At 46.5% G+C, this 23286-nt stretch overlaps 1 protein-coding gene across 12 annotated transcripts in view; it reads right to left on the minus strand.

Moving 5' to 3' along the window:
• DNAJC13 (DnaJ heat shock protein family (Hsp40) member C13) overlaps window positions 1-23286 on the minus strand; it is a 98411-nt gene that overhangs the window by 48254 nt on the left and 26871 nt on the right. For 10 of the 12 annotated variants that reach the window (XR_008309977.1, XM_053262494.1, XM_053262486.1 and 7 more), the window contains 8 exons: window positions 23140-23196; window positions 20337-20458; window positions 13799-13874; window positions 12644-12739; window positions 12332-12475; window positions 11148-11162; window positions 10340-10422; window positions 782-935 (listed from right to left, as the gene is read on the minus strand). Coding sequence is in view for 11 of the 12 variants with exons in the window: in XM_053262494.1 (XP_053118469.1) it covers window positions 782-935; window positions 10340-10422; window positions 11148-11162; window positions 12332-12475; window positions 12644-12739; window positions 13799-13874; window positions 20337-20458; window positions 23140-23196 (747 nt within the window). In the remaining variant the exon portion in view is untranslated. The remainder of the gene's footprint in view (window positions 1-781; window positions 936-10339; window positions 10423-11147; window positions 11163-12331; window positions 12476-12643; window positions 12740-13798; window positions 13875-20336; window positions 20459-23139; window positions 23197-23286) is intronic. The other 2 variants (XM_053262492.1, XM_053262485.1) reach the window with 1 other exon arrangement.

A 23286-nucleotide genomic window follows, 5' to 3' on the forward strand; every position in this document is an offset into this window, starting at 1 on the left:
ACATTTGGTATATAAATAAAGTGATACCACCCCTTCAATACATGGCCATGGGTGAAGACTCTAAACAGAGTGTAATACATTTAAACCCCACCCTTTAGAGAAAGTCCACGTAGGGCAGCTATCAAACTCATATTTAATTTATTTTTTTAGAAAGAGACTGATGTGAGGGACAGCCCTCTGTCAACAGCAGGGACCTACAGGTGCTGTTGTGCAATTTAGAAGGCAGCCCTGACGGTGTTGTGATGGTGGTGCTGCAGTATGACTTGAAGCCGCTCCTAGTCATTCAACAGCAGCCCTTTCACTCCACCATTGGGGGTGCCTTCTAAGTTGCAGAGCAGCTCCTTCAGGTCTCTACTGTTGGAGTGCTGCCCATCATGTTGGCCAGCGTATACCAAATATTTTACTCAGATTCATAACAGAGCATGAAGCTTAGAACATTAGGGTTTTTATAAAAATGCAGAATGAGAGGCTGTGGCTATATATGGGATTGTAGGTATCCCACCCTAGTACAGCAGGGGCTTGCTGCAGTATTAAGGACTCGCAGTGGGAATTTTGCCACCACTCTTTCAAAAATGCCTACAACAACTGTGAGAGGCAAGAAGAGAACAGAAGTTAGCTTACAACTATCAAAGTTTAAGTATTTAAGTGACAGACGATCTTATAGAAAAGCTTAGGCAGCAGGGCGCTACATTCTGCTCTTCTCTGTCTTAGAGTAATGAATACTACCACCAAGAGCATCACAGGAGGTTATAGGCAACACAGACTTTAGGTAGAGACATACCTCAAATTCATGGTGATTCCAGGATATGACATTAGCACTGCCAAGTTCTCTGTCGATCTGAAACGCGCGCATTTCAGATTCTAGGGTATCTCTTAATTCTTCCCGTGTTTTGAAATTCCAAATCAAGTTAGATCTAGCATGATCTTGGAGAAATCTGTACAGAAGTATGGGAAGCAGGTTTTATACATTATTTCACTATTTACGGGGGGGGGGGGGAATTGTACCATACAAACAACTAAAGCAAATATGCTGGCAAGGCTACTATATTTGAAAGTAGTAGTAAAAACATTCTGTTTGGGCAACTGTAATGTGGGGCTGTCTGTGTTCAGAAAACAATACACTTACATGATGAATGTCTGTTCTTTTCAGGAATGGAGCATTGGTTCACTTACCATGAAGGCTTCTTCTTGCTGCTGCATGCTTGAGTGGGTTATGCTTCTCCACGTGCCTCTCTAAGGCAGGACTATGCAAATTAGTTAGAGTCTTTAAGAGGAGGAGGAGGAGCATTGCCCGACCCAGTTCTTTTAGGCCAAGAGTACTTTGAAGAAGAAACACTTATTATAAACAAAAAACCCCACAGAGCCAGGTGCAAAGAACTTCCAAAAAATAGGAAATAGTATGTCAGAAAAAATAAAAAAAACAGATGGTGTCCAGTAAAAAGGAAAGAAATGGCCAATAGCAGGATCTTTGATTTCTAGGCAGATAATTTAGAAATACTCCGAGGGTCCATGTGGAGCAGGCATGGGTGCTGAAGGGTGGGTCAAGATGCCGTTAGATGCAGCAGCAAGAAGCAGCCTTCATGGTAAGTGAACCAATGTTTTATTCCCTGCTGCTGACATCCAAGGGTGTAATCTTGAGTGGGGACATACTACAGTCTTCAGCCCAATGGTGTGGAGAGCACCCCACCTACTCCAAGGGAAGGACTTGTTCAAGTACCCGCCTTCAAATGCTGCTTGAGCAGAGGTGAAGGTATCCAATTTGTAGTGCCTGGTGAAGACCGAGGGGGCCCTCCAGGTAGCTGCCATGCAAATGTCTGGGCCTGTAGTGTTAGTGGAAAATGCAACCAAGGTGGCGGCCACCCTGGTAGAACGGGCAAACACTTTAGTGGAAGTCCTAAGGTTATGCATTTTATGTGCCAGAGCTATGCACGCCTTGAGTCACCAAGCTATAGAGGCAGAGGTCATGGCCTGACCAGTTTTTGGAGGCAAAAACAAAACGAACAACAAATCCTCTGTAGACTGGATCAGTTTTGTGAGTTTCAAGTATGTCTTCTGGCACCTACAGACATCTAACTTGTGCCAAGTTTTTTTATGCTGGATGCACTGGCTTTGGACAAAAAGATGGCAAGACAATGTTCTGGGACATATAAAACAGTGAGGCCACCTTGGGATGAAAAAAGGGGTCAGCTTCACAGAGTTTTCTGAAAAAATACAAAGGTGCTTGTTAACCGAATGGGCCTGGAGCTCGGACACCCTACATGTCAATGTGACGGATATTTAAAAAGGCAAGCTTTAGGGTCAGGAGACGAAAGGGAATGGATTTTATGGGCTCAAAGGGGGGACCTGGAGAACACTGGGCCCTGCTGAAGTAGGTCCGCTGTGATGGGAATTATCAGATGGTTCTGCTACTGCCAGGTTCCAGAGTTCTGAAAACCAGGGTCTTGGAGGCCAGAAGTGCCACTAGTATGACCTGGGCCTTGAGAAGTTTCACCCATCACAGAAACCAGGCAAGGAGCAGAATAGGTGGAAAGGCGTACAGTAGCTCCTCTGGCCATGGAGCCAACAGAGCATCCACCGCTTCCTCTTGCGGGCAGGGAAACCTGGTGAAGAACCATGGTACCTGAGCATTTGTTGGAGTCGTGAACTGATCCACACACACAGCTGTCCGAAGGGGTCCAAAATGAGCCTGAAGGTCTCCAGGTTCAGTTTCCATTCTCTTGGGAGAATTTCTTCCCTACTGAGCCAGTCCACCACATTGTTCAGATTGCCTTGCACGTGGTGGGCTGTTATGGACGCCACATTTTGTTCGGCCCACTGGAACATGAGAAGTGCTTCCACCTGCAAAGACGTTGACCTGGTTCCCCCCCGGTGGTTCACGCGTGCTTTCAGCATGGGGCTGTCCGTGTGGATCAGTGCCTGTTGGTTTTGGACTATGTGGTGGAATGCCAGAACTGCCAATCGGATTGCTTGGAGCTTCAGCCAGCTGATGCTGTGTTGCCTTTTGGCAGCTAACCACTTTCCTTGATCCAACTCGTGGAGGCAGTGGGTGCCCCACCCGCACTTGCTTGCGTCCATGGTAATGATGACTCATGGAGGATCCAGGAACTCCTTCCCCATGGAGAGGTGTGGAGGTGTAGAAGATCGTAGCACTTGGGGTGGAAGGCTCACCTGTTTGGTGGATTTCACATCCATCTCCAGGTGATGGGGTAGCAGGAACCACTGTAAGGGCCACAGATGGAAAAACACCCATGGAACCGATTCCAAGGTCAGTCCCAGGATTCCACTATCAGTCCCAGGATCTTGGATAGGGAGAGCAATAACATGGACTTCTATTTCCAGGGTGGCTCTGCACTCTGGTGGCAAGAAGAGCTTGTTCCAAATTGTGTCTATCGTGACGCCCAGGTGTAGCAGTTAGTGCGAGGGGTGTAACTGACTTTTCTCCCTGTTGACCAGGAACCTGTGGTCCTGGAGGACGTGTAGCATGGTGTTGAGGTCCCTCTGGGCAGACTGTAGAGATGGAGATTGAACCAATAAGCTGTCTAGAGAAGCAGAAATCCTGAGCCCTAGGAGTCAGAGATGCACTATGACTGGTGCCAGGACTTTCATGAACATGCAAGGAGCTGAGGAGAGGCCGAAAGGCAGAACTCTGTATTGGTAATGCACTTTGGCATAGAGGAAGCGCAGCAGAGTGCAACTGTTTTTGTGTATAGGTACATGCAGATAAGCCTCCTTCAGGTCTATGGAGGATAGGAAGTCCAGATGGTGCAGGGCCTCCGTGATCGACCTGAGTGATTCCATGTGGAACTTCCTCTTTTTTACAAAGCAGTTGAGGTATTTTAAGTCTAGAATGGCCCACAGGGAACCATCTACTTTGGGCACAGTAAAGATGATGGAATAGATGACTGCTCCCTGTTGGTCCTCTGGCACCAGTTTTATAGCCCCAATCAATAGGAGGTGTTGAATCACCTCCTGGATACCCTTGTGTTTGGAGGGGAGGCAGGAGGTTGGGGTGGGTGGAAAGCAATGAGGTGGGTTTTCGGTCCGTTCTATGCAGTAGCCCCGCTTTATGATGTTGAGTACCCAACGATCAGAGCTCGTACCCTCCCTAGCATGTAAGTGAAAAGAAGGGGTGACCTACCTGAGTCAGGATTGCTGTTTGGCCTGCTTGCCCAGGGCAGCAAAGGCTGCCCTGTTCCTAAACCCGTCTGGAGGATCTAGATCTGCCCCAGAAGGGACGTTGAGACCTGAAACCCCTCTCTCTGCCAGCGGAGGACCAAAAAGGGGTGAAAGAATTGGAAAAAATGCCTCCCCTGCTGATGGGCCTGCTTACATGAGGAGGGCATTATCTTATCTTTTGGCTCCACTAGAATGTCCTTTAAGGCTGCATCCCCAAAGAGATTTCCCCCATCAAAAGGTAGTGTAGCCAGATTGGTCTTAGAAGTAGCGTCCACCCGCCAATATTTTAACCAGAGGTTCCAGTGGCCCAGTATTGAAGCCACTCCTGACCTTGACGTGAATCTCACTGCACTGAGGGTGGAGTCAGAGATAAATACCTGTACCTTGTGTAATTTTAACAGGCTTTGCCTCCATCATGCCAGATCCGAGACGAGGTCCTGGATGAGATCGTCCAGTCATATGAGGAACACTGTGGCTACCATGGAGGCAGCTGCTGAGGCTCTCATTGCTAAGGCGGCAGAGTCATGTGACCTTTTCATGGCCCCTTCCATGCACCTGTCTACAGTGTCTTTGAGGGCGGACTCTCCATCCACGGAGAGGACTGAGCCAGAAATAATTTAGACCACTGGGGTGTCTGTAGGGGGTGTATTAAAAATCTCCCCCTCCTGCTGGAAGGAATACAACTTTGGGGCTATTGTTACTGCCTTTCTATAAGATGCAGAAAAGGTCCATTCCCCCTTAGCAGACTCTATGAAGTGCTTAGGGATCAGGAGCATCACAATGTTTGATTTAGGCCCAGGAAAAGCCATAGCACTTTTACTCAGAGGCTACGATTCCTGAGGGTTAGGATGGGTCAAACCTTATGTATGAATAGTCTTGGACATCAGTGGAGCATAACTCCAATGACTGAAAAAGTCTTGGGAGGGCTTTGGAGTCCTCTGGCTCCTGACCACTTTCCCTCCTCTTTGTGTGGATGGTCAGGGTCAGTTCCCTCAAGGGGTCGCCATGATCTTCTGGAGTGTCTCCCCTTGGAATTGGCTCTTCATGGTGGGGGTTTATTTGGGGAGTGTTGAGGATTCCCACCTGGTGGTCCCTCAGGAATTCTGGGCGTGGATCCCCTGGGGTCTCGTGAATTGTGGTCTGAGATTTTAGAGGAATTAGTACTCTTTTCCCTCTGCTTAGACTCAGACCTCCCCTTTGCCTTTTTAATGTGCTTGTGATTTTTCTTTGCCTTCTTAGGGGCTGGAGTCTCAGAAACAAGATGAAGCACTTGAGGAAGGCGATTGTTCCCTTCTAGGCTTTTTTCACTTTTTAGATCTTAATTGATCATAGCACTCAAAAGAATATGCTAACAGATCCTTGAAACATGAGTGCCAGGTAGGTGGCATGAGGGATTGCAGTGCTGGACTGGGGTAGCTAGATCCCCCAAGGGCCCTGGGGTAGGGGTGGAAGAAGAGTCAGAAGGCCCAACATGGCCTGAGCTCACCAATTGCTTGCCTGCTCCAGGTGCAGCACTCTTGGTCACCACAGTCCTGGTGGAAGAAGTCTTTGCTGCCCCCTGGCCCGATCCTGTGCTACCAGTTGTCACCAATTTGTGGGAAGCGGCCTTGCATTTCTCAGGGGCTGTGCCCGGCAAGCTGCTTGTGGAGACAAACTGTGCTTGTGGGGAGCTGGGTTCAGCCGCTGTGTGCTCTGTGAGGCTTCAGGGAGCAGGCAGAAACCGCAGGCCGCAAGTAAAGAGAGCACTTAGCCCGAGGAGCTGGCAGTGGGGGTGGGGGACGGGTTCGGGGCCTGGTTCGTTCCCCCTTAGACAAAAACATGATTGTGGAATCTCCAGCGCGTCACCTGTCAGCTGTTTGGCGGGATGTGCTCTCCGCTGTGGATTGGCAGGCTAGGCTTTGCAGCCTCAGGTGCAGCTTGCCAGATGTCTGAAGGGCTATTGGCAGGCCCTGTTGGAACATCCCCTTTCTGATCCTGATGTGGAGCACGCCCCTAGCATGTCCCATGCAGTGGAGAGGAAAGAATAAGGGGGACAAAGGAGCCCAGCAATAGAGGAGAAGGGGGTGGGGAAACATACATAAAGTGCAGAAAGAAAGTGTGTGTGTGTGTGTGTGTGTGTGTGTGTGTGTGTGTGTAGAGAGTGCAAGAGCGAAGGACCAGTAAAGTGAATCCAGAACAAAAAGAAGAAACCTGAAAGGAGAAAGAGGAAAAGCAAGTTTGATCAGAGAAATAAGGACTGAGAAGAACTGCCTTGGAGCCACACAGGACTAAATGAACTGGGTGGGGCCATGCTCCTCCTCCTCTTAAAGACTCTAAATAATTTGCATAGTCCTGTCTTAGACAGCGCCATGGAAAGCATAACCCACTCAAGGAGACACCCTTTGATTTCAGCAGCAGAGAACAGAACATTTCTAGGTGGGTCTGGGTCCTGCCTCTGGAACCAGGAAGGCAGGCTTGATAAGCCAGCTCCTGGGAAGCAGGAATTATTCACCAATCCCAGGACAAGCAATGTATCTGAAGACGAATTCTAAAACAACACAGGAACTACACCAGAAAGTTGGCAAGGACCAAAAGGGAACACACATAAATTTAGAGGCCTTTCATAAGCAGAAATGGCAAGTGCAAGTTGGATTGGACTGGTCCCAACAAATAGAAACTAGATAAAATGACAACTGTGGAGAGAACACTTAAAGAGTCAAGGTGGGCGGAAGGTCATCCTATTGGTGATGTTGGATGGAAAAAATTTCAATAGCAAGTACTGCATTTCCATGAAAAGTTGTTTCCTTCTATGTTAGTCAGACCATTAGCTCAATCCTCTCTAATAAAACGCTTGGTGTCCGTCCATGGACGGACACCAAGCGTGTGTTCGTGCCTCGACTGTTCTGAGCATGCGCAGAGCGCATACTCAGAACAGTCCAAGGGAGACACGACCGCCAGCACCCGGCGGCCATGTTGAGCGGCCACAAACGGCCACCCCGAAGAAGCCGGGACTGCGGAGGAGGGAGAGACTGGCTGAGGCGGCGGCGGAGCCACCGCCTCGGCCATTAGCGGCGACAACACCCAAACGAGCGCCAGAACCTGCCAAGCAGCTTGGGCGGCCAGAAACGGCCGCTCCAAAGAAAACAACAATGCGGGGGAGGGGGAGACTGGCTGAGATGGCGGTGGAAGAGGTGGCTGTGGCCGCAGCGGGCCGACTGGCCCCGATGGCGGTGGCCGTGGGGCGAGAGGGCCGGGAGGAGCAGAAGCGGCGGGCCGAGGAGAAGCCCAAGCGAGCAGCCCAACTGCCAGAAGCGGCGACAACGTACCCGGCCCGGCCACAGGGAAGCAATGCCGATGGCGGCGGGACCAGCCCGACCGCCACGGAGAGCCCAGAGGCGGTGATGGTGCGTCCCGCCTGGCCGCCCAAGCACAAGATCCACAGCCAAGACTCTGGGCGGCAAAGTAACACACAAGCACCCACACACATACACCACAAACAAAGCTCCATATAAAAGCAGGAGCCATGTCCCACGTACCCCACCAGCCCAACCGCCCGAGAGCCAAAGGAGTGGGGGGGGGGGGACAACCAGCGAACACAGCCACCATTCCCTCCCCCTTTCCCTGGCCAGTGCGAGAGGCGGTGTGCGCACTCCTCCGTTGTTCAACAGAGGAGGAGACAGGGAAAACACTTTTCCACTAAAAAGGGGGAGGGGGGACTCTTTAACCCTTTCCTGACAGTTCATTAGCGGCGGCCGGAGAAGACACAGCCGCCAGAGACAACCAGAGGCGGCCGCCCCGAAAGAGCCAGAGGCAATGGCGGCAGCCAACAAACAGGACAGAGGCCGGAGAACCCTCAAATATGCCAGCTATCAACGTCCCCCCATTCCCCCCCCAAAAATAAATAAAAAACACTTCCTCATTGCGCCGCCACTGCCTATCACCCTCCCATCCAACCAGCAAGCATCCAAGAACCCTAAAAAAACCCCAACAACCCAAAAATGCAGAGCTTACCAAAACAGCTCCTCCCTGTGGTAAGCCTCTGCCTAGACTGCCAGCATGGACGTGAGGAACGCCTATTGCGTCACTAGTGTCCATTAAAGCAGTCTAGGAAGCAGCCTTGCATAGAGAGGAGCTCCTTTCACAAGCTCCTTGCTTCTCCTAATAAATCCCCCTCGCACACCACCAACACAAAAAATATAAACAAACGTCGCATTAAGCACTACACCAACACCCACAACAAACAAAGAATACCAATCAGTAACACAAAGCACAAGACACAACCCAGACACAACACTGCAAAGAAAAAAAAGGGAGGGGGGAAGGAAAGCTAGCGCCCGTTATTATAACGGGCTTAAAAATACTAGTGGATAATAAGTAACAACCAATCTTTTGGTGTGCTAAAAAGCAGTACAGGCAAACCTTGTTCTATGCAGAACTGCTATTTGCAGTTTTACGTATCCACGGCTGTCAAATAGACACCCGATCTCCTTATATGCAGATAAGAAAGGTTAAAATCCACACAGATGTAGTTCCTAGAGGACCAGAAATGCCCAGAAGTGGTCATTCCTGGCTACCATTTTGTGGCTCATTTCATTAAAAAAAAAAACACCCACCAACCATGATTTTTTGGGACGAATGGGAGGCAAATTATTGGATGCCAGAGACCCACGGAACACAGTGGGGCACTAAAATTTGGCCCATTTTCCCTTTTAAAGAATGTTTTAACTGCGTTTCTTAAAAGTCTAGGAACCCAATGCTGACGATCCCATAGATTCAATGCCTCATTATCTGTGGTTTAGTTACCCAAGGCAATCAACGGGAACAGAACTCATTCGGAAAATGCAGTCCACCTGTATATTAATTTGTGTGTTTGTGTCTTAATTTTCTCTTTATACAAAATTGTTCAAATCTATTAGACTAGTGAGTTGCCATGTTAAGATATTTACAAGAGTCCCAATAGAAATAATTTTCACACCAACTTTGAATTTTTTGGAATTTAAATATAGACCAACCACATTAAGTGTATTCACTTACTGAGTAATCAAATATTTCACTTTTGGCTAAACTTTTAGGTATACATACAGCTTGTAAAATATGTACATTTTGTGGTTTTAAAATCTAAGTTCATAGGTCAAACATGACAGATCACAATATATGTATTTAAGGCTTTGGGGGTAATTTGCATAGTAATTTTTTCTGAGAAAATTTCTTAAGCAAATTATGAAAAAATATCCATGAAATTTTCCAATGATTTTTCTGGAAAAGCTTCACACTACCTCCTATCCATGAGGACATTCACCAGGTAAGATTATGAACTAAATTTGGGTGGGCTGTAACACAATAGTAACGCACATACACTGCATACAGAAGCAAGGACACAACAAGGTAGGAGTGGGCTTTAGGACAAATGAAGATTGGCCCTGGCTCCCACCTTCTTCTCCCCTGCCATGTCACTACACCATAATAAGTATTAGGACATGGTGAAAACACATTTTTAATTTTTATATCATATTTCTATACCACCTGACATGTGTGTTCCGAGTTAAAATACACCAAATATAAAACCAGGATAAATTGATTAACACATTGTGTTATAAAACCAATTAAAAGCCTGAGAAAACAGGTGCGTCTTAAGGGTCTTTTTAAGAACAGCAAGAGATAGATACACTCCAATTTTAACAGAGCATATCCCAGGGCAGCCACAGAGAAGGCCTGGTCCCAAGCAGCCACCAAATGAGCCAGTGCTAGCTATAATCAGACCTCCCCAGATGATCTTAATAGGCGGGAGGGCTGATGATAAAGGAGGCGCTATCTTAAACATCTCACTCCTATGCAAATAATATCACACACAGCAGGCAGTGAGGTCCTCTCCCTCAGGGCCCAGAGACATTTGTCCCACCTTGTTCAATTATACCTATGCCCCTTTGCAGAAGGTTCCAGATTAAATCCCTGGCATTTCCAGGTAGGGCTGGGGAAGGCCTCTGTCTGAAACCTGAAGAGTCTCTGCCAGTCGTGTGAATCATACTGAGTTAGGTGGAGTGGACCAATAATCTGCAACTCAGCTGAGGGCAACTTTTTATTAGATATAGATAGAAATATAGAAACTGCAGGCCTGATCAAAATTTGATGAGCCATCCAAAGCTATTGGATGGCTCAACACAAACACTCCCTCACAAATATTTACCTATAGTAGAAAAGCTCCCAGTTTGCTTGTATTTTTATCCTTTGCCTTCTTTTCCTCAGTATTACTGGCTTTTGATTAACATTCTGCAAAGAAAGATTAGCCCAATTTGAGCCTGGAATAACAACACAGCATATTGCAAAAACAAAACATGTTATTTTAAGTGCAATTTCTAATTTTGTATTTCTCTTTGAGAGACAGAGCTGCCAGAATTCCAAAGTAAGAGCTGCAGTTGTCTTCTAGCCAAAGCAACACTGGGGGTTGGGGTGGGGAAGGAGAAAAGCTAAGGAAAATATATTATGTTAAAGAATGAGAAAAATAGTATAATCACAAATCCATTGTATAATTCACAACAGGTCAACTTCAAGCCAGCGATTAGTTTGTCCATTCCCTCACTATATCTTTTACTAAACTGGTGCATTTACTGCCAGTGTGTCCAGTCTCTTTGCGGGGGCAATACCCTGAAAGTTGTATTGTGTTAGGCATACAAGCTAACATGCAAGAAAGCCTAATCTTTAGAATGTTAGTTACTGAGAAGGAAGCAAGTTACACCTGTTACTCTGGAATGGAGTATCCACAATAAGACGGGAGAATACAGATAGTGACTGGAGACTACTTTCTTGTAGCAGCAGCACAGAAGCACCCAAACCAGACAAGCCAAGGAATGGTTCAGATCCACTGTATAACAACAGAGTAGTCAACTGCTTTGGGAACTTTAGTTGAAAAGCAGTATATAAGTATTTGTCATATCTGTGCATGCCAATCACAATTCAAGGCGGTCTACACAAAAAGAATAAGGACTCAGACTCACCATATTGTTTCTGTCCTGGTTGAATTTGGGAAGTAGAAAGAAAAACAAAATTGAATATTTAATAAAATGCCTCTTGGATGTTTGCAGTACCTAGAATAATCTATGATAAAACTTTTAAAGTTTGCTCACTTGAACCATGATCACTCCATGGGCAGAAACCTGAACCACATCTTCAGTTTTTATAGCTTATGGGCTACTAAAACCAGACAATTTTGGAGAATGCATTTATCCTGATGCAACACATGTAGCTCTGAGAAGTACAATTATCCTTTTGATGTGCTATCTACTGAGTAACAGAGGACAGTCCACCTAACAAAGAACTTAACTGCTTCCTCATTTTTTTACTCCATTCTAATAAGACACACAGTACCAAGATCTACAAAGCTTGATATGGTTCAGTCTTCCACAAAGCTTGTGTCATATTTAAAGTACTTCAGACAGCAGAGATTAACTTCACAACACTGTACAAACGCATCTTCCCCATGTCAACAGCAAAAGCAAAAGGATGAGCCATCGTCTCTTAAAAGGACTGCAGATTCAGCAAACAGGCCACTGAGGTTTAGCCTTTGCCTGTTTAACACACCAGCCCCAGAATGCCACAATGGGCAGGCAGCAAACCATAAGCATAAATGGTTAGCAATACAAACGTAGCTAAGCAGAAGAGGGAAGGAGCTCCAAAATAGCAAATGAAAGCAAGCAACACAGGAGAAGAATAAAGTGAAGGAAGCGAGTGCCCAAGTAGATATTACCTTAGCAATTTACCCATGAATACACAATTAGTACAAAAATGTTTGTTGCCCCCTTGCACTTGTCTGACTATTCAATAACCACTACCAAGAAGCAGAAAGTTTATTTCATGGTGTTAAGCAAGAGAGGCAAGTTTTACAATCACATAAAAAGTCTAGTAAAAATCACAATCCTAAAAAATAATAGTAGGAAAGGGCGGGGGGAGAATAGGTAGCTGTAGTATTCTTAGTCCAGCATTACTGACAATATTGGATAAGAAACCCTCAGTTCATATATTCAAAATCCCCCCACATGGAGCAGCCCAGTCAGTGAAGCAACATGATTACCAAGATTGCTCCAATATATAATAAAGTACCTGCTTTATTGTGGTAAAACTAATAAAAAATAAGAATTAATATTGGTGCTTAAAGCAGAGAGGGAATACTGAAGAGCCTTACCTCTTTCTGTGCTATTCCCATTTTGTCTCTCCAGTGCATCAAAACCAGGTCCACTTTATCTTTGGCAAACTTTTCAACTTCTTTAGCAGCTTTTCCTGCAAGTCGTTGCCACTCTGGCACTTTATTAAACTTGCCATACTGATCCTGTAGAACAAAGCATTAATCAAAATTCATTTCTTGGGAATGTGAAACATTTTGAAAACATCTTTCAAGAATGCTTTGCCTCTAAAAAAAAAGTATAGTATACTGAACATCAATACATGGATTAATGAAATACAAGGCTATTTTAAGGTGGAAAGGTTTCAGACTCACATTTGCAATTTTTAAGTTATCCCTAATATGCATACGATCAGCATCTTTTTCAGGAACTGGGTCACTACTGTCCAGGTATGACAGCAAGCCTGATGGCTAGAACGACAAAAAATAAATAAATTAAAATATAGTTTTGAATTCAAAAGGAAACCAGAATGCAACTGAAGAGCTGCTACGTAAAAACATATATAGATCAGGGATTGAACCCAATGGAACAACTTTGTTCTTTAAAATGAATAGTAGTAAATATATAGCTAACCCATCTGGGCTATACAGATCTCCCAAGATACACAGAACAAGGCCATCAGGTGTTTTGTCCAGTGTATATAGCTGCAAGACAGAGCACTGATTCGCTAACTTTGACCTCTTTTGTTCTTGCTCACTATTTGGGATACCTTCCATATGTCCTATGTTTCACTTTCCCCCCTCCCTTAGATTTTGATAGTGTTTCCTATCTGGGAAATTTCTTTCCTACTCTCTCTCTCTCTCTCAGATTCAAAGTACTACTTTAGGCATACCCAGGGCTTGGACGTTCCCAGTGGGTTTTTGTTTTTTTTAACCGCTCCTCCTGAGAGGCAGGCTCCCATCCCAAATTTAGTTGCTTTTCAAGTTTCCCTAAGTTTCAAAAGAGACTGTTTGTATAGTACTTTGCTGTTTGGGTTTCTCAGGAGTCCAAATTACATGCATCTCTCTTTCCCCCTACATCTGAAATACATCACGGAACTAGCTGTATGATACTTTGACTCCAGACCTATGGCACCAGACCATCTAGATTTTGGCTTAAAACACAATGACGATTCAGAAGCATCTCCTTCTGAAAGCAATCTCCAGCATCCCAGAACCTTTTCTTTCCTGGAACATAGGAAAACTTCTGATGTGGCCTGTCACAATGCAAACAATTGCAATTTGAAAACACCATGGGGAAATTCTAGTGTTTTTGCAGAAATGCATGTTCATGCTTAAGGGCTCTCTAGGCCTAGTTGCTGCTTACTCATCTTAAAGTCCATCGCACAATTCTCCACTTATGTTTATCATCAAGGGTAACATGTCCTCCATAGAGATTTCTTTTAAGGCTATTTGTTGTTGCTGCAGAACAGTCAATTCAATGGTAAAATATACAGTCAAAAATGACACTTAAGGCAGTCTTTCACTTACCAAAATACGCTTCAACAAATTCAAAGCTGTTTTATTTTCAGCTGTCCAGAGGCCCACTAAATGTCTACTCAGCTGCCTGAGAATTAAAGAGATTGAAAATTTTGTTTGACTATTTTGCTAGCAAGGAAATCTAAGTTCCACTAATGTTAAAAGAGTTTTGTTTTTTTGAAGTACTTTTACTGTTCCATTTTGGTTGAGAAACTACAATTTTATTGGATTTGTAGCCTGCCTCATTTCCAAGTCTTAGGGTAGATATTGAATTTAAAACCCAACAAATGCTAAAATGCAGTTTCTTACTACCCATTTTTCGGCACTGGTTAGCTTTCAAACTGACATCATGCCATTTTCAGCATGCACTGATACTTTCATCTATCCAGTCTACTACCTCTGTGTTTTTCAGTCTCAATTGAAGAGGTCTATTTGTAGGTTGGAACAATGTTAGCAAAACATTGGGAGAAAATTTCACTCATCACAGAAAAATCAGCAAATGCTTGTGTAATGTTCAATTTCATGGAGGAAGTAGACAATACAGGAGATCCCCTTTCCCCACAGGTTCTCCTATCACAGTTTCTGTTATTCGCAAGTGGGTCATTGAGACCCTGTTTCTTTGTTCATGGGTTAGAACGGAGCATTGGTTTCACTTACCATGAAGGCTTCTTCTGGTTGCTGTTGCCAGGGACATCTCGTGGGTTATCCTTCTCCACTAGCTCCGAGGCAGGACAGATCTGATTAGTTAGAAAAGGCAAGGACATGCCCCTCGGGGCTGAGAGAATAATCTCGCCCCAGTTCTTTTGGGACGAAGGCAGGCAAGTAGCCTCATAGGTAGAAAAAACCAACAATTGCACATAGTAACACAGTTGTGCTCTCAGACATAGAGGAAACCTGAAAACAGACCCAGGGGACCAAACGAGGAAAAAGGAGAGTGTCCTAGAGTCACGGGACGAACCCCAATCAGGAAGAGGCAAGAGGTGCCAAACTGGGCGGGCTGAGATGTCCCTGGCAACAGCAACCAGAAGAAGCCTTCACAGTAAGTGAAACCAATGTTCCATTCTCGGTTGCTGCTTCCAGGGACATCTCGTGGGACATACCACAGCTTGGCCAAAGTGGGCAGGAGCGCCCCTACCTATTCCTGAGGGAGAATCTGCTGCAGAACCCTCCTGCCAAAAGCAGCCTGAAGGGTGGCATGAAGTTCTATCTTAGAATGCCTGGTGAAGGTTGACGGAGAAGACCAGGTGGCGGCCCTGCAAATGTCCTGAACTGGCACGTTAGATGAGGAAGCTGCAGCCCTAGTGGAATGAGCCATTATGTGAGAAGGTGGTTTCAATAGTTGAGCCTTGTACAACATAGCAATACATGCCCGAATCCACCTGGCGATTGTCGAGGAAGTTACTGCTGAACCCATTGATCTTGGATGGAAGGATACGAACATCTTGTCTGTGGTCCGAAAGGAAGCAGTTCTTTTATGTATTTCTTTAAACATCTACGTACGTCTAACTTATGCCACAACTTTTCCCTCTCGTGAACTGGATGGGGACAAAAAGACGGGAGGAAATCATCCTGTGACTGATAAAAAAAGCCATAGCAACTTTGGGGTGAACAAAGGAATCCAGTATCAGCCAGACAGCTTCTTTTTGAAAAATGCAGAAAGACTTGTCCACGGATAAGGACCTTAGTTCAGATACACGTCTGGCTGAGGTGATGGCCACCAAAAACACCAGTTTGTGTAAGAAAGCATTTTAAGCTGAATGGTGGAAATGGGTTTGAATGGGGAATGCTGGACTGCCCTTAGAACGACATGAAGATCCCATGTCGGGAATCTGTGAACCGTAGGCGGAGAGAGTAGGGTAACCCCCCTCAGAAAACATCTAAGGTGTGGATATGTCTGCCAGGTGTCCTTTCGCCTACCTGAAATGAGACCTATCAAGGAGGCAGCCTGGCCCTTCAGTGTATTAGGCTTTAGGCCCTTTTCCAGGTCCTCCTGGAGGAAGATGAGGAGGTGCTTCAACGTGGCCAAGCCCTCAGGGATGGAATGCCGCGCCGACCACCGCAGGAAAACCCTCCATGAGCACTGATAAATTCGATTAGTAGAGGGCCTTCGGGAAGCAAGCATGGTTTGAAGAACGCTTTCCGAATAACCAAACTGTCTCAAGACCTGCTGCTCAGTCTCCAGGCAGCAAGCCTTAACCAGCCCGGATCGGGGTGGTGTAGAAGTCCTTGGGATAGCAGGTCGTGCGCGACGGGAAGCTCCCACAGAGAGGTGTAGGAGCTCCGGGAACCAGAGCCTCCTGGGCCAGAACGGGGCTATAAGAATGACCTGTGCACAAAGTAGACGTACCCTCCTCAGGACTCTGGCCAGCAAGGGAGTTGGAGGATAAGCGTACAACAGTCCTTTTGGCCACTTGACCGATAGAGCGTCTACGGCTAGCGCTGATCTGCATGGGAATCTGGACATGAACAACTGCAACTGTGTGTTTGCTGGTGTTGCCAACAGGTCGACCACCAGAGAGCTGAACCACCGTGTGACTTGGTCGACAGAGGTTAGAAGGTCTAGGTGTTGAAGAGCCTCTGATACTGACCGTAGAGTTTCCATGCAGAAACGTTCCCGCCTGACCCACTTGTTTACAAATTTTAAATCCAGAACCACCATTCTGGACCCGTCCTTTTTGGGGATGGTGAACAGAATAGAATAGACACCCCTTCCCTCCTGAGGGGAGGGGACAGGTTCCACCACCCCGATTTGCAGGCGATGGCGAATGGCTTGCTGCATTTCAGAGTGCTTTGTCCAAGAGTGGTGTCTTGGAGTGGGGAGGAAGCTTTCGGGGGAGGGAGTGTCCAGGTCTACTCTGTAGCCATTCCAAATAATGTTTAGAACCCAATTGTCCTTTACCGAAGATTCCCAGGCGGGAAGGAAATCTCTGAGGCAACCGCCTAGTTGAATTGTCTGGGAGTCACTGTTGGGGTTTTTGTTTTGCCTGCACTGACTGGCGCCTGAAAACTCCATGCCCCCCGAAGGAGGAGCGCTGATGGCCCCAGTAACCCCTCTGCTGCCTAATGTCTCTGTCCCGACCCCTAAAGGTCCGGAAACCCTGAAAGGGCTGAAACTGTTGGAAGTTCCTCTTAAAAGGAGGGTGGTCTGTTTTTCGGGTTACTGATGGCATTGTTTTGCGCTTATCGGTCGATTCCACAAGGACATCCTTCAACGCATCCTCTCCAAAAAGGTTGGTTGAATAATATGGGACTGCTGTGAGGTTATTTTTAGACGTGAAGTCTACTGACCAATTATTTAGCCACAGATGACGGCATATCAAGACTGAAGCCGCTGCCACGCATGAAGTGTATCTAATGGAGTCCAAGGTGGCATCGGCTATGAAAGCCTGTGCCTTCTGCACCTTGACCAGTAGTTGTCTTAATTTTACAGGGTCCGAAGGTGTATCATTGAGATCATCCAGCCACAACAAGGAGGCCCTCACTGCCATAGAGGCTGCCGCTGCTGCTCAAGTAGAGAGGAAGGAGTTAGCATGAGCTCGCTTAAACGCCAGCTCAGCTTTTTTATCTGCTTAGTCTTTTAAAGTGACCTCTCCATCTCTTGGTACAAGCAAATTCGAGACTAACTGAGCAATGGGGGCATCTGTACAGGAAGTCTTTAATCAATCAGAGGCCGCCTGCTGATAAGAGTAAAAACGGTTAGAGACTGACATTGGCTTCCTGTTTGCTGCAGGAAGCAACCATTTGTGTTTAATCACCTCAGCAAAAAGGTCAGGTAGTGGCAACAGCATGTCCTTTGGTTTAGCTCTAGGAAAAACCAAATCCCCCTTTTCTGAGGTACCAGATTCAGTACCTGTGATTTGTTGAAGCCCTATGGCCTTTAGGATCCTTGACATGAGAGGATTAAAATCCTCTACCACAAACAACCTTTGAGATACAACAGAGGCATCATTATCCTCTCCCCCCATGACCATTCCCCCTCCTCCCTGACAGGGAGATCTAGGTCTTGGAGAACATCTCCAATCCTGATCAGCTCCCCCTCAGCATCCGAGACAACATGGCGTGGGGGGGGGGTGCACCAGCATGTATTAATGGTCTGGGGTTAAACAGTTTAGGGACCCCAGACTCATGATCAGCTATATCAAAAGAATGAGGGAATTCATGAGCACCCCTCCTTCTGAGTCCCCTTTTTACTCCTAAGGTGCTTGGTTTTTGCCTTTCGGGGTGAAGGGCTAGCTGATTCACTAGAAGAAGAGCATTCAGAGGACGAGCTGGCTCTCTTTTTCTTTCTATATTTTTTCTTGTTCTTTCTAAGGGGCCTGATCTGATAGACTGTGTCAATAATTGCGTTTTTGAACCAGGCCTGCCACTCGGGAGGTACTGATCTTGGAAGGGGAAAAACAGCCCCAGGGGGGTTAGGGACTCCATCCCTCCCCGCTACTGTAGCCCCAATACTGGAATCTGACTGCCCCCCAGTCTCCTGGGATACTTCCCTTGGGTAGACCTCCGTGCAAGAGGGTCCCGCAGAGAGCTGGTCGCAGTCTTCCAAAATGGCGGCTTCACCCTCTTTTCGCGCCATTTTGAGCTTCTCCTCCTGTTGACTTCGCTCCTGCGCCTGCGATATGGCCCTGATCTCAGCCGAGGACGGAGGTGGGTTGGCAAAAGGCAGCCTTAAAAATCCGACCCAGCAAGGCTGTGAAGGGTCGGAAGACTGCAGGGCTGCACGTTGGGCCGCCGCCGATCGACTCTCACAGCCCGAAGGTGGGAAACTCAGGGAGGGCCCGAGAGCGAACTGCGCGGGTGGCTCTGAGGTGGCCGACGCCAACGCTGCTGCAGCTGAAGTGGTCGGGCCTATAGCGCCCATAATCGCTCTGCTCGGAGGCCACGGGGCTTGAAGAGGAGCGGGCTGCCCTTTTGCAGCTGCTATGGCTCCCTGAGGTGGCAGTCTAACAGGCGTGGGCGCGCCGAAAGGCTTAAAGCGTCCCTCTTAGGACTAGTATTATTCTTTCTTTAAACCCACACCCCATACACAGCGAGGTAAAAGAAGGAGATGGGGGGGGAGAGGGGGAGGGAGACAGTGTGAAAAGTTAAATATATATAGTTTGTTTCTTTTAACTGAAGGAGAAGAAGAAGTTTTAGAAGGAATGAAGAGGATCTGAGGATAGAATACAGAGAAGCCAACGAGAGACAAGAAAAAACTCGAAGAAGAGAGGAAAAAACCTGCTGCCTAGAGCTGCGAGGACAGAAAGAACTGGGGCGTGGTTATCCTCTCAGCTCCGAGGGGCGTGTCCTTACCTTTTCTAACTAATCAGATCTGTCCTGCCTTGGAGCTAGTGGAGAAGGATAGCCCACGAGATGTCCCTGGCAGCAGCAACCGAGAACTAGAATTATTTTCAGCTATTTGTGGTACAGGCACAAATAGATTATAGATTCTTTGTTCACATGCTAGAACTAGGGCTATTCACAGTTCCCTGTTTCAGGTTCCCACCAGGGCATCGACAGAATCACTAGAAAGACCAACATTAAAACCCTCCAAGGCTTTTTGGAATCCTGCTGGGTCCAGCAGCCGTCTCGGGCAGACCATCTCAATAGGTCTTCCATCCCTGCAGGGCTGGGTTGTAGCTATGAAATTAACCTTAACCAGGTAGCGGTCCATCCATAACAATGGGGGAACCACAGGATCCCCTACCCACGGAACACCCCCCTGATCCGAACAAAAGACCAAACTGAGTGTGTGGCTGGCTACATGAGTAGGTCCTGAAACTAGTTGGGATAGGCCCACTGTTGTCATGGCTGCTATGAACTCTTGAGTCAAACCAGACAAGTCAGTCTCACAATGGATATTGAAGTCCCCCAATACTAAAAGTCTGGGTGACTCCAACACCAGCTCCATCAGCTCACTTAGGGAGTCAGTTGGGCAGCAGGGTGGATGGTACACCAACAGAATCCCCAATCTATCCCTAGTTCCCATCCTCAGAAATACACTCAATATAAGTCAACTGTCTCACAGGGGCCCTGGTAAGGGGGATGGTGTTCTTATGGAGCCACTCCAGCACGCGACCCCTGCCCACTTCCTCTAGCCTGCTCCACAACAGAGTAACCTGGTGGGAGAATCTGGGCCCAAACTGGGCCACTAGCATCCCCACTGAACAAGTCAAGCACTCAGGCAGAAGGCACAGGTGGAACAGGACAGCAATCAGGCTGCAAACAAGCCAAAGCTTCAGAAGAACTGGGGCTGCAAAAACAAACCTCCTCAGCCGAGACAGGAATGTGAAGGCAGGGCAAGACGGCTGTTGTTCATCAGGGGAGGTCAGGAAGCTGACAGAATCTACCCCCACCCCCGACCTCCCCTCTCAGAACACTTAAGTGTGCTGAAGAACCTAACACTCCAGTCCCCATAGGCTCAAGGGTTATTTGTTTTTGCTGTTTCCTTGTACACAGCAATTGGCTGGAATGGAACCTCCATGAAAAAAAGAAAAAGAGGGCCTCCTGTATATTTAAGAGGCATTACATGAAAGGGATGAAAACAGAAGTGTTACAAACCTTGACTCACCTATTTGTAAGCATCCTTTGATCTGTGCTTATTGTAAACATAGCGGTGTGCAAGTGACGAGGTAAGGCACCTTCACTGAGAGCAAGATCTTGCATTTTGGTTGCTATCTCTTTATCTCCCTCCTTTGGAAATAGGGTAAAAATAGAACTATGAAAAAAGTTATACTGTCTTTAAGTTACAATATGTACTACTGAAGTAGAAAGAAGAAACCTTGCCAATTAGCACTGCTGATACTTAAAGTGAAGCCAAAGTACTTTGCTGGACCATGTTTTCTTTTATTATTATTAAGAATACATGCACACGCTCCACTTTCCAACAAAAACTGTTTTCAAACAATTCACATAGAAAAATGTTTACTTTTGCTCTCTGCCTTACAAGAGGCCTGAGAGTTCTGACAAGTACTACAGATTTGGAAAATTGCTAGCTTTTATTTTATATTTTCAGAGGGAGAGTGGCCATTGTTATTTTGTGCCAGTATGCCTTGGTGAAATGAGGATGGGGCCATATCTCAGTGGTAAAACATTTCTTTTGAATGCACAAGGTTCCAGGTTCAATCCCTGGCAACTCCAGGTAGGGCTGGGAAAGACTTCTGAAACTTTGGAGAGCCTCTACCAGTGAGCGGAAACCAGGGCTGCACAACATACAGCCCGCATCTCTTGGATGGGCATGTTCTTGGTCACCCACAGGGCTCTCCTGCTGCTGGCTCCTCCTGCCCTCCCACCTCTGTGCTGCTCTACATCCAGCCAGATCCCAGGTGGTGGGAAGGTGAGAAAGCTGCTGTCTGGGGTTTTCCTCCTTCCCGCTGAAGAAACGCTTGGATATGGAGCAGCACAGTAGCTCCCAGGCAGAAGAGAGGAATGGCAGCTTCCTCCATCTGCCCAGCTCAAACTGGCTATAAATGAAGGACACATATGCTCATCTTTGTTTGTAACCACTTCTGTTGAAGCAGGTCGAGCGGAAGCTGCCATTCAGCCTTTCCTCCCTTCCGCCACCCGGGAGCCACCATGCTGCTCCATTTCCTATTGTCCCTTTGGTGACAGAAAGGAGGAAAGTTCCGGATGGCAGCTTCCTCATTCCTGCTGCCTGGAAGCAGGCTGGATGTAGAGTGACACAGAGGCTGGGGAAGCCCATCAGCTTATAGCCTTGCAGAGTAAGAGCTTACAGCCCTGTGGGGTAAATGGTCAGGACTGCTGGGGAGGGGGGCATATAGTGAGTTTCCCCACACTCTCCTAGCTATTAAAAACTTTATATTTAAAAAAGTAATTTAAGTTTTAATCAACTAAAATTTAATTTGAAAATTGAACACTGTCCCCTCATGCCAAGTCACAGTTGGTTTCGGCCCACAGGGAGATTTGAGTTGTGCAGCCCGGTGTAGACAATACTGAGCTGGATGGACCAATGGTCTGACTTGGTATAAAGTAGCTTTCTATGTTGCTAAATGTGCTCAGTTACACTGTGCACAATTCAAGTCTGCAAAGAATTTGCTGGATGACCATCTTAAGGCTGCAATGTACTGCAGAAGGGGCTTGTATCATGCTCTAAGAGCAACACCGTATCCCACCCTTTTCCTTGTTTAGCATCAAACCTGGAGAGGAGTTCTACAAAACATTAATCACTTCCAGAAAATCAAGAGCAATGAGTTTTCCAACCTCAACCCCAATGAAGGAGAGGGATACTGAATAGTAAGCATATTTACTTTTAGGCTAGTCCTATTTGTTTTCAAATGCAAACTATTTATCAGTTTAAGAATATATATCCTGCCTTAACAACTTAGTATCAAGGCGGCTATAAAATATAATCCTTCTAAATGCAAACAAAACAGTAAGAGGGCACAGCACCTAGACACATAATAAAGAACACCACACTAGAGCCAATTCAAATGATTACCAGAGGGACTATAACCCAAAGCTGATACTATAACACACACACACCCCACCCAAAAGAAGGATGGATTTTTCCTGGAGCCTCTAAAACAAAAAAGTTGCCAGCTGCACAAATGCCCTTTCCTTCCTAGTTGCCACTCACTTCATCTCAGGGTTGAAGCACCTGCCAAAAGACCTCAGAAGAGGACTTCAAAAGTCAGGGGTTCACAGCACTAAGGAAGTGTGTATAAGTACAATTCTATAATTATGAAACATATATATTGAGTACAGGAGGACCTCGTTAATCACAGATCCAGCACTCACTGTTTCACATATCCGCAACTGGGTAATTAGTACCTGACCTTGGTATACACAGGGGGGAAAAAGGGGGAAAGGGGTTAAACCTGCATAACCATGGGTGGTTGGAAATGACTTCTGAGGTCATTTCTGGCCACCATTTTGACTGCTGGAAAGTTTGGAAGCCAATTTATGGCTCAAAAAATGAGGCAAAACCTGTGATTTTCAGCACCTTGGACAACAGTATGGTACTTTGAGGGGCCACTGAGGGAGAACGGGGCAAACTCCATCATTTTTAGACAATTTTCAGCATCCAGGAACCTCTCCCCACAATTCCCATTGCCCTAATGCCCCGCTGTCCGTGGATTTGTTATCCGCGGCATGGAACCCCCATGAATAATGGGGTTCTCCTGTCTGACAAAACATCTAGCAACCCAAGTAAGTATTTATAAGAGACTGAACTACAGCTACACAAATGCTAAGCTAAAGTCATAGGCCTACTTCATTCCAAACAGCTATATGCAACTACTACAAAGAGGCCACCTTAGAAAATGACTTCCCAAAACCAACTTCTCCACATGCCCATGTTATACATGGTCAATATATCGCCATGACAAATTACAAGACAGTTACACAACTCTTACCTCTATTATTGCCTTCATAACCAACCCAGCTCCCTTCACAATGGCCATGGAAGGGTTCTGTGAAAAGTAGTATACAAAAACGGGGTGGGTAAGGTGAAGACAAGAGCGTACACATCAGTATTTTCCAGTTCACCATTGCTGGACCTC

Source organism: Hemicordylus capensis, chromosome 6 (assembly GCF_027244095.1).
Source record: "Hemicordylus capensis ecotype Gifberg chromosome 6, rHemCap1.1.pri, whole genome shotgun sequence".
Taxonomy (NCBI): domain Eukaryota; kingdom Metazoa; phylum Chordata; class Lepidosauria; order Squamata; family Cordylidae; genus Hemicordylus; species Hemicordylus capensis.